At 37.7% G+C, this 19016-nt stretch overlaps 1 protein-coding gene across 7 annotated transcripts in view; it reads left to right on the forward strand.

The window, feature by feature from the left end:
* DCDC1 (doublecortin domain containing 1) overlaps positions 1-19016 on the forward strand; it is a 420020-nt gene that overhangs the window by 249095 nt on the left and 151909 nt on the right. For all 7 annotated transcript variants that reach the window (XM_073347762.1, XM_073347765.1, XM_073347767.1 and 4 more), the window contains 4 exons: positions 2239-2357; positions 5240-5300; positions 11750-11908; positions 12331-12488. In XM_073347762.1, coding sequence (XP_073203863.1) covers positions 2239-2357; positions 5240-5300; positions 11750-11908; positions 12331-12488 — 497 coding nt within the window. The remainder of the gene's footprint in view (positions 1-2238; positions 2358-5239; positions 5301-11749; positions 11909-12330; positions 12489-19016) is intronic.

The raw sequence follows: 19016 nt of genomic DNA on the forward strand, positions 1-19016 counted from the left end.
ATTAAGTATAAAAAGTAGGATTTAAGTGGTTTCAAGTAATAACAGACAGAACAAAGTAAGTTACCAAGCAAAATAAAACAAAACACTCAAGTCTAAGCCTAATACAGTAGGAAACTTAACACAGATAAATCTCACCTTCAGAGATGTTCCAGTAAGCTTCTTTCACAGACTAGACTCTTTCCTAGTCTGGGCCCAATCCTTTTCAGACCAATGTTGTGGTTTATGGCCTGGGTCCAGCAATCACTCACACCCCCCGTAGTTACAGTCCTTTGTTCCAGTTTCTTTCAGGCATCTCTTTGGGGTGGAGAGGCCATCTCTGTAGCCAGCTGAAGACAAAATGGAGAGGTTCCAGGGCCTTTTATATTCTCTGTCTTGTGGGGGGAAACCCCTTTGTTCTTCTGTGAAAAATCACAGCATCAAGATGGAGTTTGTAGCCACCTGGGCAAGTCACATGTCCATGAATGATTCAGCTTTTTGCAGGCCAATGCCATTGTTTACATGTTAGTTTGAACATTCCCACGAAAGTTCAGATGTGGATTGGCATCTCCCAAAGTCCATTTTCAGTTAAGTGTTTCTTGATTGGGCATTTACTCAGAATAGTACTTTCTCAAGAAGCTGACCAAATGCTTCACTGATGCTACTTAGAATCAAACACATTGAGATACAAGAACATAGCCAATATTCATAACTTCAAATACAAAAATGATACACACATACAGACAGCATAATCATAACTAGCAAATCACAACCTTTCCATAGACACCCTACTTAACCTCCTCTGTACAAGATTTGGTGCAACTGTAGGACCTTGGTTGCAACAATGATCTATATACAGTCACAGTTCATGTCAATAATATCACATCCTCTATACAGGGAAATACTGCAGTTTCTCAGGTACCATGATGCAATAACCATTCAGAGATGCTGGTATGGCAACCATTAGCTTTAAGTACTCTCTTAGCCTGTAGCATCCCAGGAGTCACTGAAATATTTAAGGTAAATAATACCTATTTTTTTAATATTTATGTACCCTAGACATAAAAAAGTCAGCTTTTCAAAATTCTATTTGCCTGCTAATCTGGAGTGCATAACTCCCACCCCCACGACCCCCATCATCATCACCAACATAATCCTGGTAAAGGGTGGGTGAGTAGATTTTGAAGCCGACTGGATAAATTTTCATGACAGTTTTCCAAGACTGATAAAAATTATGTCGGGTGATGATTTACACTTTAAACTGTCCTTATAAACTAACATTTTCTTAGTGATAGGTGTGTACCAATAATGGAGAGGAATTATTTATGGTTGTACAAGAGGATATAATGAGAAATAATTGAATGAAAATCAATGAATGTCAGGATAAAATCTTGACTGTGATATCCATGAGGCTGTGGAATAGGCACCCAAAAGAAGTCGTGAGACATGCTCCCCCCATGACCATCATTGTTTAGAGCTTTTTAAGGAACACTGGACAAAGTGTTAGCAAATATTCTTTGGGGGGTCAATCCTGCTTTGGCAGGGTGCTAAGCTACTTCATTAAGTAAGTTTTTTCCTATTTTCTATTCTATCTCCCTTGTCCTATTTTTCACAATTGATAATATATTAAAATATTGCAAACAAAATGTTTGGGAAAATCTTGTTAAAATACCTGTTATCATTTTAAATGCTATTTAAAGAAATGTCATAAACTATTGTTATATGTTTCCCTTCTAACAAAGCTTTCAGTCATCTGCTTTGGGAGTAAGTTTGGACATTAGAACAACAACAAAAACAGTTCAAACTAGTCTTTAAAAATGTTTAACCAGCACTGTTTCAGACTTGGAGTAAAACTTTAAATTGACTCAAAGACTATAGATTTGTTGCAATCTTTGCAGTTCACTGAACTTTTTTTCTGTGCATACATATTTCAAGTAAACTCTGTACTTATAAGGATAGCAAGTGACACGTTATGGACCCTAAATCGTTGCACTGTGAAATATGCACAGAAAAAGGACAAATGAAGATATCAAGGGTCTGTTCTATTTTGCACTGAACTGTAAAATGCCACCCTTGTTGTACAGAAGATCACTGGTTTTGAGCAGGGCTCATTGACTGCTAAGTTGTGGGTAGTGTTTCACTTTCTGCAACTGTTAATATCCTGGGTTATCCAGGCATAATGACCTCTCCATTTGTGACACATTGTTGAATTTTCTGGTTCTTTTAACTTATTCAAACCCTTTTTTCTCCACTCATTGGAAGGCTGGAATGATTCTGAGTCGCGCTATGGTACAGAGCTGCCTAGCTATTGGTCATCCAATTAGAGTTGAGACGGATGATGGCACATCTCTGGAAGGATATAAGTTAACAGTACAGAAAAGGTAGTGATAATATGTTGCTTGTGCCATATGTAGAATTATATGGGTAATTTGAATGTTATTGGGAAATGCTGCTGTACTGTTTTATTTCAATGTTCCCGAATCATATATGTCGTTCAATGTATTATTATAGCTGACCTTTCATCTTCAAATTCCTACTGGAAACAGAATTTCAATTATAACTGGTCATCTAATTATTAGTCATATCTATCTCTCTTTTAAAGATTTTAAATAATCATAAAGGTGTGGACAGTTTAAGAATGTAGCTTATTTGAAATATAGAAGCTAAAAATGGAGTTGAAGCTACAATATAGTGTTTGCTTTTCCCAGTCTGAATGTGCTCTGATTTCTGCTAATCCTACAGTTTTATTGGGGCAGATCCTGTAGTCAGTGGAGCTATGACAATTTACACCAGCTGAGTTCTGTTAGTTGAGCATTGGAATATTGTCCTTCTCCCCTTCTCCTTCCCCACCAAACACAAAAAAGTAAAGTTACTTGTTGTGTTATATGCTAACAGTAACTCTTTCTTATCTTGGCCATCACCATCAGACTTTCTTTTCTTCAGGATCACATAATCTACATGATTTTTCACTTTGTCCCTTATAACTATAAACCTGATTCAAAGTTCTTTGAAATCAATGGAAAAACATACAACAATGGAAGATATCGAATTTTGCTATCTGAAATGGAAACTCCACAACATGAAGAAAAAGGAAGCAAAACTTAACAGTGACATCTACTTCCTTAGCAAATGCAGGAAACAAAACATCATCCCAGAGGTCTCGCTATCTATAACCCTCTGACCACTAAATGCAACTCCAAATATGCTGAACAGCTCTGCAGACGGATGTCAGAAACATACTATCATGAAAAAACATTCAGTTTAGACTGAATATGTAAGGTTGGGATCACTTAGAGCAGTATAAGCAAAAGGGAAAACTACTTGCAACAGGATTTGTATTTTTATTTTTTTGCTATTCATTACAAACTCTCCCAGGGACTTGTTTGCAATTTTTTTTGCTTAAAAATGAACTCCTTTCTAAGATATAAAATGCATGTGCCATTCCAGTGTTCTTACTACTAGATAATCCATGGTGGAAGCCACAAGAATGGTTTTGTCAGGTATAGATTCAAATTCTCATTCAAGAACTCCATAGTATGCACAGTAGTGTACACAACTTATGTTTTGGTGTTGGGCATTCACAACAAAAGCTTCTTTGCTTTATCCTCTTTTGACCTCCAGTTTCTGTGTGTTCTTCATTTTACATACCAGATGTTTTACAAGCTGTATATTAGCATTATTAATTACATGCTCAGGCCTGGTTTAAAGAACTCATTGTACCCACAGACTTCCACATTGGAAAATATCAACAGGTACATACAAATGACAAAGGAACCACCTCAGTAACATGGTACAGTTCTAAAAATTCTTACTGAAGAAGTAGCCCTGATTTATATGAGTATTCCCATTGAAGTCTATTTGTGTGCATAAGGACTACATGTGATTTAGCAAGCTGGCCTCAATTCTGAAAATTAAATATTATGAAATATGGAATCTGACTTAGGTACACTGGGTAACATTCACATTTATTAACAAATAAACATTTCCAATATTGTTTTAGCAAGCCTACCCTAGAAAGAAAGATCAAGGCAAATTTTTTAGTAGATTATATCTGTTAACCTGCTCAGCATGGGAGATCTTTTATTAATATTGTATATTCCCAATGGCATAGTTCTCAGGGTCACTATTCCTTTTATGCCTATACTTCCCAGCAAAGGAACAATTGCATAGGATAGGGTGCATGTTTTACTAGATCATTGGGCACATTGATTTTTATATTCATGGATATGTAGATCAAATTGAAATAACCTTAAAGGGGGCTGATGTGATGCCCCAGGAGATTTACGGATGTCAAGTTTCCTAGTAACTTTGAGTATGTTTCTACTCTGGGTGCACTCCCTGCAGAAAAATAGCACAGGGTGTCATTGAGATCTGTCACTCGCTGACACTTAGGGGAAAAAACTCCTCTACCTACACTAGGTCATTCCCAAGACATGTCCCATATGAATAAGATTGTGCACTGAACCTAGTTTTGATTTATTTACATTTAAAGTAAATGTTACACAAGTCAGACACACATGATCTTTTGCCTGCTGATATATCCTTAAGCAAATGTCCGTGTATTGGAATGCTAAGATGTCTTTTTTTTCTTCTATAGGACACTACCTCAGAAATGAATTTTTGTAAACACCCTGAAACTAAAGGGCAGGAGTAACCTCTATTTAAAGATCTGATAAAATTGCACTGATTTAAGGAACTTCTTGTTTTGAAGTGTTTATATTGTTTAATATTGAAATATCGTTAACTGATTTAAAAATCATAAGATAATATTAAGATTGAGAAAGATGTGAAATCTAGGAAACTAAACCTTAAGGTCCATCCTCCTTCTTCAGCTTGTGCTATTGTGAAGCCCTTTGCCCCAGAAATAAGGCATCATGAGTTAAAATCCCGGTGTCAAGTTAGAATTTGGGATTTCTCAGTTAGTATCATAACTTGAACACGAAGAATTTTTTAAAATCTGATTCCTTATATGGTGTGGTCAAAAGAAATACTGATGGATTATCTAAAACACAATAAGAAAACAGAAAAGGAAATAGGTTTTCAGTATCACTGGCATGTTTAATTTCTTCTTTTCAGAATAGCTTTTTGGTTTTTTAAAATATGTATCATGACTCCTCAGGCAAAAGTGAAAAATGCATCTTTTATTTGGGAAATCTCACTCTGGAAACTAAAAGTGTACATGCCAGTTGTGTGTTAATTTGTTTTTTATTATTTAGTAAGAACTAAGCAGGTTTAACTCTTTGATTATACCTTTCCATTACAGGGACAAAAGCAGCATCTATCAACACTGGGGTTTTGGAAATGATGGTTCTATCTATTGTAAGGTACGTGCTTCGTAAGTATGTTTGAAGGAAGCTGGGGGTGGGGGGGTTAATTTGTTTACTCTCCTTTTCATACTTTCACATGAAACCTATTAATCTAGGAAAGTTATGTGCATGTGGTGAGGAAAGCACCATCCTGCATTAATAATTTCAATATTTTTTGTTTTAAGTTGTCTCCATGTTAACATTAGAACATTCTATAAAAATATTTTTTCAGTTATTGGTGTCTCTTTTAAATTTGCTTTTATCCTTTGATTTTTAATGCTTTCCTTTATCATTATTTTACACACATCTATTATGATTTATAACTAGTTTTATATAAATAAAAATGCAACATTATTCTTAATTTGATTGATATGAGAGAATTCACTGGCCAGAAATCAGTATTTGTAAGGAAGGCTAAAGCTAAAAGCAATATAAGGTGCTACTGCCATCTGAAATGAGAGGCATGCTTCGTTGCTTTTATATTCATTTGTTAAGAGAGGCTTAAACACATATGGGGCTGGAACTTGAGCCCCTTAAGCCCAAGTCTTGCTATGCCACTGACTAACAGAGTTTTTAATGTAAACATTCAAAGAGCTTTAAATTTAGTGATTTTGTACATGGAACAAAACATAGAGACAGCTTCAGCAAACAATGGGATATTCTTTTGTTAAAAAGAGGTGTAGGAAGGCCTCTCCACATTTTGATTGGGAAAGAAGGGAATGCCTATTTATGGTATTTGTGTATTGTGGGGAATATTTAAAGGACAGTTCTCAAGTTAAGTGATTGTGAGGCAATTGTTTTAGTCAAACTCTGAGTCAACGACCACACAGCACCTTTAAACAGTGCGGGTGGGAGTCGGGGCATTGTTTGGCTTGCCAGGGAAGAGAGAATAGTACTTTACAGCCAGGAGTGGGAATGAGGCTCAGAAGCTGCTACAAAAGGGGGCGTGGGTCAGTGTGGTGATGCTGACGCTGAGTCTCCTCCCCAGGGACCAGAAGGGCGGGGGAGGTCAAACGAGGCAAGGCCAGCTGGAGAAGCCCCTTTTTCGAGGACCAGGCAGAGCAGCACCCACCTTACCTCCCCTTGAGGCAGCAAAATGCCAGGTTTGCTCAGGACCTGCTGTGGCTGTTGTGCTAGCTGCTCCTTTCTAGGGGGCTGGGAAGGAATTTTCCCCTCACCACCAGATTGGTCAAGGTGGAGAGGGGTGGGGTTTTTGTTTCTTTTTGCTTTCCCCACAGCAGGTTCAGGGAGGGCTTTGTAATGGTGAGTAGGGAAGGGAGTTAGGCTATGATGTCACAACTCATTAGTGTGGGGGCGGCTGCCCAGTGCAGGGACTCCATAGGGAAGGGCTGCAACGACTGGATAAATGGCTTGGTAAAGGTCTTAAAACACCTTAAAAGAAGTGGTTGTTAAAAGAGCGGAATGGAAGTCGGGGAGGGGGGGAGGAGGTATTCAGGTATCCTATGACCGGCACAGCAGGGAGCCAACCCCCTTTCTTATAGCCCACCGTAACCCTTATTCAAGGGGGAAATAATAAGGTCTCAGCAAAGGGACTCACCTTGCCTCAGCCTCCCTGCATCAATCGGTGTCTCCTCTGAGAGACCTCTTTCCTGCCTGCATTCCAAGACTCTCCCTGGGGAGGGCAAGAGTTGGCCAAGCAGGGAAAGTCTGACTTTTGTTTCTGAATTTGCAGATGTGCCATTGAGCTGTGGAAGGCCTTGGGTGAAGGTCTCAGCAACAGGTTGGCCGGGGACCCTGGGTGGAAAAAGAGGGGGCTAGCAGAAGCGCCCAGGTAGTTAGTGAATGATCATGGAGTTACCTGCACTGTCCACTTTTATCTGCTGGGTAGTCCCAGACACCTAATAATAAAGTTGTTACCTGATTAAAACCATATCAGGTGTCTCCTGTCCCTCTTTCGATATAGCCAGACAAAGCCCACTTCTTAAAAAATAAAATCAACCAACAAACTAAAACCTGAAGATGATGACATTAAAAATACCAACCCACTTACACTCGTGATTGTCCTTTTTGTAAATACAATGGGCTGCTGGCTGTTGTGCTTACTCTCTAACAGGTAAAGGAAACACCACTCTTCAAATACATTACTGGTGGAATAGGAATATATTTCTCTGAGTATATTTGCTGTCAAGAAGTTCCTTTTTAGTGACCGCAGTCACATCAAGTCTCTGAATGACAGTGTTAATGTGGGCAACATGAGTGCAATGGCCTTCAGTGCATAGTGTTGACAAAGAGACTCTTTATTTTGTATGGGTGAAGATGAATGTCCTCACACTGCAGCTTAAATGAATGAATTCTGATATATTTTAGGTCAATTCATATGTGTGGGCATTAGGGATTCATGGACAGTAGTATTTGGCTAACATTCACTGTCTTCTCCCCTCCTTGCCCTTCCAACTCAAATAATGGGCTGTATACCACTAGTGGCTTAGGTGGGGTGATGTCCAGTGCCTTTTGCAAAGATTAATTGAACTGTACTTTACCAGGACCTAAAAAGTTTCAGTGGCTCTTGAATGTGCCGTGAATCTTCTGAAAATATGCACTGAAATGTTAGGAAAATGTACAGTGTTAAAATCTGCCAACTTACAGAAAATAATAGAATACTCAGTCCACCAGGAAATCAATAGCAGGCCTGTCACTAGCATTGTCTGCCTGGGACCAGCCTTCCATTTTCCTCCCACTCATATGGACATTCCATCGGAATGATTAGATACTACTGTTCACACAACCCTGATCGACTGACAGAATGGAGAGACAGTAGAAGGGTTCTCTCTTTCTTTACCTGCTGAGTACAGCACTTCATCCTTTTTCATTATGCATAGTGATTTTTCATCTGCTGGCTTTTTAAAACCCTTTGTGTACTCTCTATATAATATTGACTTCCAAAATTTCTACTACTTAACTGCTGACAACAGAACATTTCTGTTCAATTCTGGCCTGTGCTTGACTCACTGAGAAGTGGGTGCTAACAATTAGTAGTTCTAATCCCCAAATGGTGTATTTTTCTATATATTTCCTAGCACATTCACTTTATCTGCAGTGTCATGTTTTAAGTTGCAGCATGTGTCAGCCAACAAGAACTGACACAGTAAAATGGCATAATACAATGTAATGGCATGTGACACATTCATATTGAAAGGGAAACCACTTTCTTTGGAATTAATATCTGCTATTCACTGATTAATTAAATTTGTAAATAATTTACAATCTATTATTTATACTGCTTAAATATAATTGTGTTCTGTACTATGTAAACTTTTATAGACAATGCTATAAAATGATCAAATGCTGTAGTATAAAGTGCTTATTCCTAATCTGACACTGATATAATCTCTTTCCAGTCTCTTGACAATATCATTGCTGTAAAGTACAGTACAAGTTAACCTCTCAAACACCTTAGTGTTATGCATTGAGGATAAATTAACTTTTTGGGTTTCTTCCCTAAATATTATCTTCAAAACTGTAATTATTGCCCTTACTCACAATGGGCCAATTTCTATACTCTTCACTCTGATTTAAATCAATAGAAACTTTACCTGAAAAATAACTTCAAGTTTGATCTCCTTATAAACAAGGGTAGAAATCAGATTTCAACTACTTCTAGAAATCAATAAATGCTAACTGTGCTCTTTAATAGCCATACTTTGTTATGGATTGTGCATTTATGCCTGTCACTGGCATCATCATGAATATTGTGCACTTACAGCAAATTTAATCCTAAAAGTGAAACACATTAAAGCCTATGGGTAACATTTTCAAAAGTGATTTAGACATGTGGGAGTCAATGGGACTTAGGCTCTTAACTCACTTAAGCACTTTTGAAATTTTTATGGGAGATCTAGTGTAGTATATCAGATCTGAGTTAACGACAGTGATAAACTGTGAATAAACAAGTGAGTGTGCTGCATCAAATTCTAGATACACAACTAGCGAGACTCAATATTATTGACAGCAGAAAAAAATCTAATCTGTTCCTCAGAAAATGAAAGCCACTTATTGTATTGCTTTTTCTGTTTGAGAAGTTTACTTCAAAATACAGTGAGTTCAGAAGAAAAAAATCCTCACAGATGAAGAAAGATTGATTGTAAACTAACTGAAAAGCAAGACACTACAACTAAGGCACAAAATATTGAACTTTATCATTAGATGCATCTACTAAAATTGGTAATATTATCAGCAGCTATTGTAATGTTAACATTATCAAGTGATCTCAGAATATGTGGAACAAAAAAGTTCTCTCAGATCTGCATGGCAGCCCTTATGTTCTGTTTTCCATTTGGGCTCCGAAATTTCATTAATATCCATGGGTAATCTACAGAATTGGCGTTGCAGAATATTGTTTAGAAAGAGTGCTAAAATACAATAGCAATAGGTGCTTTATAAATGAAATAGATAGATTAGATGGACTGGACTCAAGAGCTACCCAGTGGAATGTTTGCCCTTGTGTTTATGAAATACACTAATAACAGCAATCACTATCTTCTAGTGTGTGTTTAGCAGACGATGCCCACAGAACTATTAATGAGAAGGAGTGTATTTTTTTAAAAAAAATATTTCATATTTGCAGTTTTGAAGTCTAGTACTTAATTAGTGTTTGAATATTTTTCCATGAAAAAATAGTAAAAGTGATCATAAAGCTGTAAAGTTCATTTGTGGCTGTCAAAGATCCACAGGAAATGCTATGCCTCTAACCTTTACAAAGTGTCTCTGGGAGGCTACATCATTAAAGCTAAACCCTAGGCCTCCACTTTTTACAAAGGGCTCCGCGGCTCGACTGCCATGAGACTGGATCACTGTCTTCCGCGCTGCTATTTTTCACCATGGCGCCTTCAGCTGGTCCAAAAGATTATAACCCTCCAGTTGGGAACTTACCCCTCTTGAGAGCTATGCAACCAGCACATGTTTTGCAATGACATAGGACAGCCTTTTCAAAAGAAGCCGTCTTTCGTTAATCAACTGACATTCAGTGTGTATGGTCCTCAGATTAGAATAAAAAGCAGAATTTATAGATGTGTCCATATTGGCAGTGTTGCCTGCCTCTTTGGCCCAAAGCATCCAGGATTCCATCTCTCCCTCTGCACTGGGCAACAGCATTCTTACAGTTTTCCCACACCTTTGTCATCTACTGCTTTCACATGTTCTGCCTCCAATGGCTGGTAGTCATTAAAAGTTAATGTCTGGTTGTTGGTCTTCCATTGAATTTCCAAGGTAATACCATTCATGTTGACAGTGCTTGCTAGTTCATTCATATCAACCAAGACTCGTCTATTGTGATCAACATCCATCTCTTATTCCCCTGTCCCAGAGGATAAATTGATTCCATCAGTTCTAATAGGTCATAATTCAAAAGTGAGTGGGTAAACTGAGCCATGCATATTTTTCATAAAAATACATAATTTCCCCACATTCTCCATAATGACTGTAAGCAAGAAATACTTTCATTTAGGCATAATCCAGCCTCTTTCACCATGGCCATCTATGACCCTTTGAAAGCTACTTAGGCTGAAGTAGCTTCTGAGGAGTGACAATGCAATCACTTCGCAGCCTGGGCTAAGAAAATGAGGCTAATCATGTTACCTTGATGGAAGATATGGTGATTTTGATGTTGGTTAAGTGGCTGAGAATGCAGATGTCCCTTCCTGCTCAAAGGAAATAGGGTGTTATTGCTAGGATATGATAATTTCACCTGGAACATCTTCATAGAATCTCAGGGTTGGAAGGTACCTCAGGAGGTCATCTAATCCAACCCCCTGCTCAAAGCAGGACCAATCCCCAATTTTTGCCCCAGATCCCTAAATGGCTCCCTCAAGGATTGAACTCACAACCCTGGCTTTAGCAGGCCAATGCTCAAACCATTGAGCTATCCCTCCCCCTCTATGGTCTTAGCTAACTTGATAGGCTAGCAAGGTCAATAGTTGGCAACTGAATTTTATTGTTGGTTAAAAAATAAAATGTAGTCATTTCACAACTCAAAGAGCTTTTTTTCCCATCTGAGATGGTAAAACATGTTTGGGTTCATGCCTTTTTGAGAAGTGGCATTCTGCTAATATCTTATACTTCAGAGGCTAGCTAAATATCATGCTCATATTTAATTACATATAATTACTTAAAGATAGGGATACAATATTCGTTTTAACAGAGAGTAATAAGAAAAACTTTATTCCATTTATGTGGGTGTTTCAGTCTTAAAAACTGTCAGTTCATATTCTTAAATTACTCCTTAGTCTTTACATAGTGTATTTTCACTGTGGTACATCTGTAAAAGTCATTATGTAAATTGAATTAGGAAAACTTCATGAAATACAAAGTTATTTATATGCAGTAACTTTTGTGACATTGCCTATATCAACCACTCTTCCCACAATTCCTGGTGTGTAGTTTGTTGTAATTCTGCTGATATACCCTAATGTTACTGTTTGTCACTCTTCTGCCTTTGTCCTTTCCTACAGGCTTACCCTGAGTTTGTCCTGACCTACCTAGAGGAGCTAAATGTAAGAGAGGAGGTGACCCAGATGGAACACCAGATCCACCATGGGGCCTGGTCTACAGCTCATCAGGAGATAGAGAGCAGCTCAGCAGAAGAGGTCACTGTACCAAGCCAGAGGCAGGTCAGAGACAGTCTTTTCAAAAATACATTTTTAAAAGAGAGAAGTTAACCTCTACCATCTGTATTTGTTTAAATAAATAAACTTATTTGCTTTTGTTAATTTAAAAATGTTAGACAAAAACATTTACTATGGGCAAGATTTTAATGAATGCAACTTTTTTTTGTTCCAAACCTTGTACAGTTTGAGCCTCGTTTATTTTATTGAGTGACAATTTGTTGAAATTGCACATTCTGTATATTTGAAAGAAGTTTTAAAAAAAATCACTGCTTCCTTAGATTTCTGTTTCTTGATAAATCTTGACATAGTTATTTGGATTTCAACATTTTCTGTTGATCAACTAAAAAAGTACTTACTTGAAAAAGTAGCTACATGCTGTTTTAATTAACAATATATAAATTTCATGATTGTATTTCATTTTTTAGGTTCTGCAAAAAAATGTCAACAATCCCAATCAGAAACAACTTTCAGGTCCTTTGGACGCCCATTTAATGCCTGCAGGTCCCCTAAGGGAGACTATGCAGCTGACAGTCGCACTGGTGAGGAAACTAGAAGAGAAACATCCTAAGGCCTCAGCTCAAAGGTAAGCCACTGACAGAACTGATATTTATTGTTCAATGACATTAGATGTTTTCCTTCAGTTTCATGTAAGATTGATTTCCTGGATATTATTGAAATATCTCAGAAGCCCTCTGGCTTGTAAGCAAACATGGATTTTTGACCAAAATTAATGAAAAGGGGTGACATTTATGTGCATAAAGATTGATGTGTACACCCAGTTTGATAGTAATTGAAGAATTTACTTTTAAATCCTATCCATAAACCTCACAGAACTCAAAGTAATATGACTTCTATTGATGTTATGTGACATGGTTTGTGCCACTAGACTTTTAGGGTTACATAATAAATGTTTCATTATAAACCGGAAATTCAGGCTGAGCTGCAGCATGGCAAAGCACATTGGGTCCATAGCCTAAGACTATATTTTGGTTAAAGCTATATCTAAAAAGTAATCTTTTTAGTAATTTGAAATTACAGAGGGAAAGTATAGTAGCAGCTTCAAGCTTCTATAATTAACACAAAAATACTTCCTTTTCTTAAATTTATATTTGATGGATTATCCTCTTTGTGGGCAATCATGTTGAATTATTTTAGAGCAAAATATTAAAAATGATTGGCCTATCATTCAGAAGACCAGTCTAGTAGACATTCATGGTATTTTTTTCAATCAAAATTCAATATTGAATTTTAGCAGCTATTTTTTTTCATATAGCATGTGAACCTTGAAGTTATAGTAAGATTTACAGCATCAGATCAATAATATAAGTTTAAAAATTACCTTAGTAGTAGAAATTGTCCCAACTAATTAATAATAATAAAATAATGGTAATAATATAATACAAATAACTCCAAATACTGGGGTATTCAGATTATTGAAGATACCTTTAAACTTCTTCCTTTCCAGGAAATATTGCACATAGATGAATTGCCATTGATTAATGCTTTGATTTTATTTCGGGAAAGTGCTGTTTTATAGCCAGTATTTCTGGGAATAATGTACTATATTAGTTCTAATACTACCTAGTAATTATACAGCTCATCAAAGCACTGAAGAGTTTTAGCAAAATCCATGAATAATTATGTTCAGCCAAGCTTTAAAGTTAACAATCGTTAATGCTATTGTATTTAAAAGATAAAATGTAAGAGCTCCAAATCAGCTAATACAGGCTACACTGGCTCTTTCAAAAATATTTTGAAATGCAAAGGTAAGCCTAACATAACATCATTTATTTATTTTCTACAAATCTTAGAGTATATATTCCTAAGGTCTTAAGTTATTGTGTGATGTTACAGAGTTACCATATATTATGTTACATTGCATGTTATGATATGTGCCACATGACCTAAGCACAATGGGAAAAGTTAAGAATAAAGTGTACTAACTACGAATTTACATGCTTTGGGGTATTTTTACAACTTTACTGTAAGTAAAATGATCTGGAGGCTAAAGAGCAGCTCTGACAGAACACAGGCTTTGATTCAGAAATGTATCCTTGTAATCAAGATAGCGTGTTCTTAACTTTATGAATCTCCTTAATTCCCATGGGATTTATGCATGCTGGAGTGTCTTATTGAGTTGTGGTCTTTTGTAGTAAGAAGTAAAACACATACTAATATCTTTAATTTGTAACAATATTATTTTATAGTCAATAACATTCTGGACTAAAATGTTTAAGTGGGAACAATACTAGTTGATAAAATGTTTAGGTCACCTTCCTTATCAAACATAGCAAATCCTCTATATTCTCTTCCTCTGCTTTTTTTGGTCCCAATCTGTGATATAGTATTGCTGCAGAGTATTAAATATCTGCAGCATTCCACCTAGTTATAGTTTGTAAAACATGTTGAGTATCTTTCCAGAAGACAAATGCTGTATAAATGTAAGATATTTTATTTAATAAATATATATTTTGTGATTGTGAAAGCTATACTGTGCTTGTATAGCAGTAAAATAGCCTATTGAGATCTATTTATGTAATGGGGAGAAGGGAAGCCACACAAATGAATAAAGTATGCATAGAATAGTTTTTTTGTAGAAACCTTATCTACATGTCAGGCCTGAAGTTCTTATTTAGGCAAATTTCTGTAGAAGTTTTTCTTTAGGAATGGGCCCAGCAATTTAAGTTAGCACATTCTGGGGTTTGTCACTCCCCTTCATAAACTGTTCAGCTGGTGACCAGCAGGTTTTGGATCCTGCCTATTTAGTGAGCCACCCAGCCCCACCTGAGTTTGGGTTTTGTCAGCTATTGGCTTGACCAAAAGGGATAGCTGTGTGTGACTGCAGGAAATAAAAAACTCTATTATGTTGGTAAATATTTCCTCTTCATAGTTTTGTACTTTAAGGTGAAATTACTTTCAGGATGATTGTAGTTCAGAGCTGTTATCACTAAATGATATTTCTCAGGGAGCTGGGAAACAGATTAATTTTCATATGTGTAGGTTGCCACAAAGTGGGCCGTGAGTATAGCCTCATATTGACAGAACAACTGTCATTTGGGTGGCTTTAATTGGGGCAGGTAGAGCTCACCCTTAATGTGGGAATCTGCCATGATAATAATGTCATCAGAGAGAAGCATTTGGGGGCATGTTTAGGATTTATAGACACTGTTGTGTAAAATTGACTGGTCCTTTTGTGGTTTACTTTTAAGACAACCTGTAATAAAGTTGTGACCTTTTCCAAGAAAGCTACCATATTATGTCATAACAACAGTATATGTTGGGATAATGCTATGGTAGTATGTGTGTTGCACATTATTATATTTAGAAAAACATGACAAGACAGGTGATACTATAAGCCTTGAGTAGGGAAAATGGCAAGATATAAGGCTGAAAGAAAAGTAAATGTCTGACACCCATAGTTTTGGGTGGCATCTCACAATCACTGTACTGTGCAACATTTTATTGTTTTCATTGAGCTATAAAATAGGTTATACTTACTTGGCTTGGAATTTTCCATGACTAATTAGATTCTAATATTGGGCTCTGAGCTGATATAGCACCTAAGCACATGCCTAGTTTTAAAGACATAATTAAGTCCTAATGACATACACTCAAATGGTTTGCTGAATTGGATACTTCATGAGTACAAGTTTTTGTTAATATAAAATACTAACTAGTTAACAGTATGCATTACTCCTCATTTTGAATGTTATGTCTGGCACTACAGAATTGAGTTGAAATCTGAACCATAATTTGCTGGAATCAGTTCTAAATCCTGGTAGTATATTTAAAAAAAAAATATTTACAATATGATAAAGGTCATGGGGCAAGTTATAGCACACTCCCAATACTTAATTGTAATGAAAGAATGCTGTATAATTGAAAATCCTGACAAATAATTTTAGATAACTAGTTCTATAATGGTTTCTATGTCCTTTCATATCACTGATATTGCAAAGTATTGAATAAAATAGCCATTGTCAAAAAGAATATTAGCTGTATATTTGAAGCCAAATATTCAGAGTTGCTACCATTCACTTTCTTGTGTGTAAGTTCTTGAAAGGTTATAATGATGAATGATCAGTCCTGCAGTGGAAGTTGAAGTCACTCAGCACACTGAAGGACTGGGTCCAAAGTGAACAGTTATTGGGATAATGTTAATGCTTCTTTTGAAGTCAATATAGTGCCATTATGAATCTCACTAAGGAAACCCCTTTTTAAGCAAAATCAATGGGAGTTTGTGTACTACATATATTGAAATTTGGTATTTCTAGAGGTATAGAAAAACAAGTATTATGTCAATATCTAACTGGAATGATCCATAGTATAATTGTAGCTGTATTGGCCTCAGGATATTAGAGAGACAAGATGGGTGAGATAACACCTTTATTGGACCAACTTCTGTTGGTTAGAGAGCTCGAAAGCATGTCTCTGTCACCAACAGAAGTTGGTCCAATTAAAGATATTACCTCGCCCACCTTGTCTCTTGAATTATCTACAGCAGATTCAGTATATATTATTTTGTGTAATATAAAAATTAAGTATTTTAGTATTTTACTATTTTATGTATCTACATTTCAACTTTAACACATAAGAATTTTAGAATGAAAAAAGTAAAGTCAAAGATTCTCTTTGAATCTTGTCCAGTCTTCAACAGGAGAATTGCAATGGGAGAAGCTATAATTAGTTCCCCATTGGTTCAAAATCTAGCAGGGAATGTCCTCCTTTGAACCAGTGGTGTCAGAGATAGATGTATTAGCTGACATATAGCATATTAAGCATTTTAGTGTGGGAAATTTCACAAGTAAAATGAGGAGGAGTATTTAAATTAAACAATTTCAGGCTTTTTGTAAGCTCAAAAACATGGTCTACATCAGTAGGTCTCCAATAAACTAGCTCAGAGAATCCCTGATGTCTGTTCATATGGGATACCTGTGAATTGTGTTATGTACATGTTCTTAGGGATTTGATTTAATATCAGGTAATGGGGAACTTAAGTTTGTCAGGTTTGCACTAAGATTAGGACTGTTCTCTAGAAGATGTCAAAATCCAGATAGGAAATTAGGATGGCATCCTCTTTCCTACTGGATTAAGGTTAGGATTCACAGGTTAAAGTAAAAATGGCTCAAAAATGTCCTTATCTTCACACCAAACTGAACAGAAGCCACCACAAAAACCTGAGTGCCATCCTCGAATCAGTGTGCTATTACTTGCCCCATGAGATCATGTAATATGGTCCTGTGATGGAGGGCCCGGTTGGCCCAATGTGAGGTTGATACACTCCACCACCTAGTTGTCAGGATTCCCTCTTAGATCAGGTAATTGAAGTACAGTAGGCTCCAGACCCCTGGCAGGGCCAAGCAAACAAACAGTCAGTAGCCCCCTGAGTCTCCGGGCTGGGGCCAACAACAACAGTTGGAGTTCTGGCCCTCTGGGTAGGATGGAACAGTGGTCAGCCTGCAGCACCCGGGCAAGGCTGGGCAAACAATTAGTCGATAGCCCTAAGCCTTCTGGCTATGGCAGGCAGTAGTAGTTGGGGTTCTGGCCATCTAGGTAAGACAGAACAGCAATCAGTGCATAGCCCCTGAGTGGGGCAAGGCAAACAATTAGTCTGTAGCCCCTGAGCCTCTTGGCTGGGGCAGGCAGTTGCAGTTGGGGTTCTGGCTCTCTGGGCAGGGCAGGCCAAACAAACAGTCTATAACCGCTAAACCTCCTGGCTGTGGCAGACAGTAGCAATTGGGCAATCAGCCTCTGGAGCAGGGCAGAACAGTTATCAGCCTGTGGTCCCTGATCCCCCCAGGCTGGGACTGAGAGCAAACAGCGGCCACTCCGAGTGGTCTCTGGGATGTGGTACGGGAACACGGCCCCTTCTGTTCCAATGGGTTCTGACCCAGGGCCCTGTGAAGCTGGGGACTTCCCCGCTAAGGATTTAGGCATCGGCTTCTACTACAGCCCCTGGGTCACTTCTTACCATAAGTTGCGTCCTGGGCATCTCTTTGGCTGGCGGCGGCTTGGCGTCCCCATCAGTCTCTGCAGTCAGCGAGTTGCCCGTAACATAGTCTGAATCCATGGGCTCTGTTGCTTGGAGCATCACCGGCCCCTCTGGAGAAACCTGCAATACACGTACTTCCTCCTCCGCAGCCAGCCCCAGCTAGGCTGGGCTCTTTCCTTTTATCTGTCTCTTCCACCTGGAACATGCACACCAGGGGAAAGGGGATGTGGCCTCCTGGGCCCACAATGATTTGTCTGTCCCCGTTGGCCCAGTGCAGGGTTGGTATATCCTGTCACAGGCCCAAACAGAAAAAAGAAAGCAGTGGCTTTTATCTCATCATCACTAGCAGATGAAATTCCCCACAGAGGGAGATCAGTTCACTTAAAATCATCATTCCATATTTTTAAAATCTGGAGGTCACATTCTTTCCCTGATACAATAATTCCTTAGTGAGGTAGTGTAACCTTCAGTTGGCATTACAGATGCTATTCTTATCATAATATACCTATATGAAGCCACAATATAGGGGAAAGGAACACAAAGAGTCAGGAAGAATGGATCAGGAGAGAGAGGGAGGCAAGGCAATTTCAGTGAACTTTATGCTTAAATCCTAACCCAGCAAAGCACTTAAGCATGTGAATAGTTCCATTGATATTAAATGGGACTAGTCACATGTTTAAAGTTAATCACATGCTTCAATGTTTTTCTGGACTTGGTCTTACTGAGTCACTCCTCAATCTATAACTACAAAATTGTACATCTAGAACTTAGTCCTGACAGTTTCTGAGCACTCCAGCAAAGCACTTCAGCACCAGCACATGCTGGAGTGCTTTCTTGGATCTCAGCCAGAGTACTCAACACTTAGTAGGCTCTTGTCCTAAAAGAGAGAGGTCTGCTCAATCATCCAGCCAGGTTCAGAGATTAGATTTTTTCAAGATTTATTAGCCTAGGAAAAATTACTGAGGAATAGCCCTAAGGCATTATTCTCCCACTCCCATCAATGCCACAGCTATGGATTGGTAGAATTGTTTGTAATAGTTAATAAAATATTTGATTCTTCAACAACTGGTAAATTCCAAGTGGTCAAAACATAGGTCTATCTATCTCTGTTTTGTAGAA

The sequence above is a fragment of the Lepidochelys kempii genome, chromosome 6 (assembly GCF_965140265.1).
Source record: "Lepidochelys kempii isolate rLepKem1 chromosome 6, rLepKem1.hap2, whole genome shotgun sequence".
Lineage (NCBI taxonomy): Eukaryota > Metazoa > Chordata > Testudines > Cheloniidae > Lepidochelys > Lepidochelys kempii.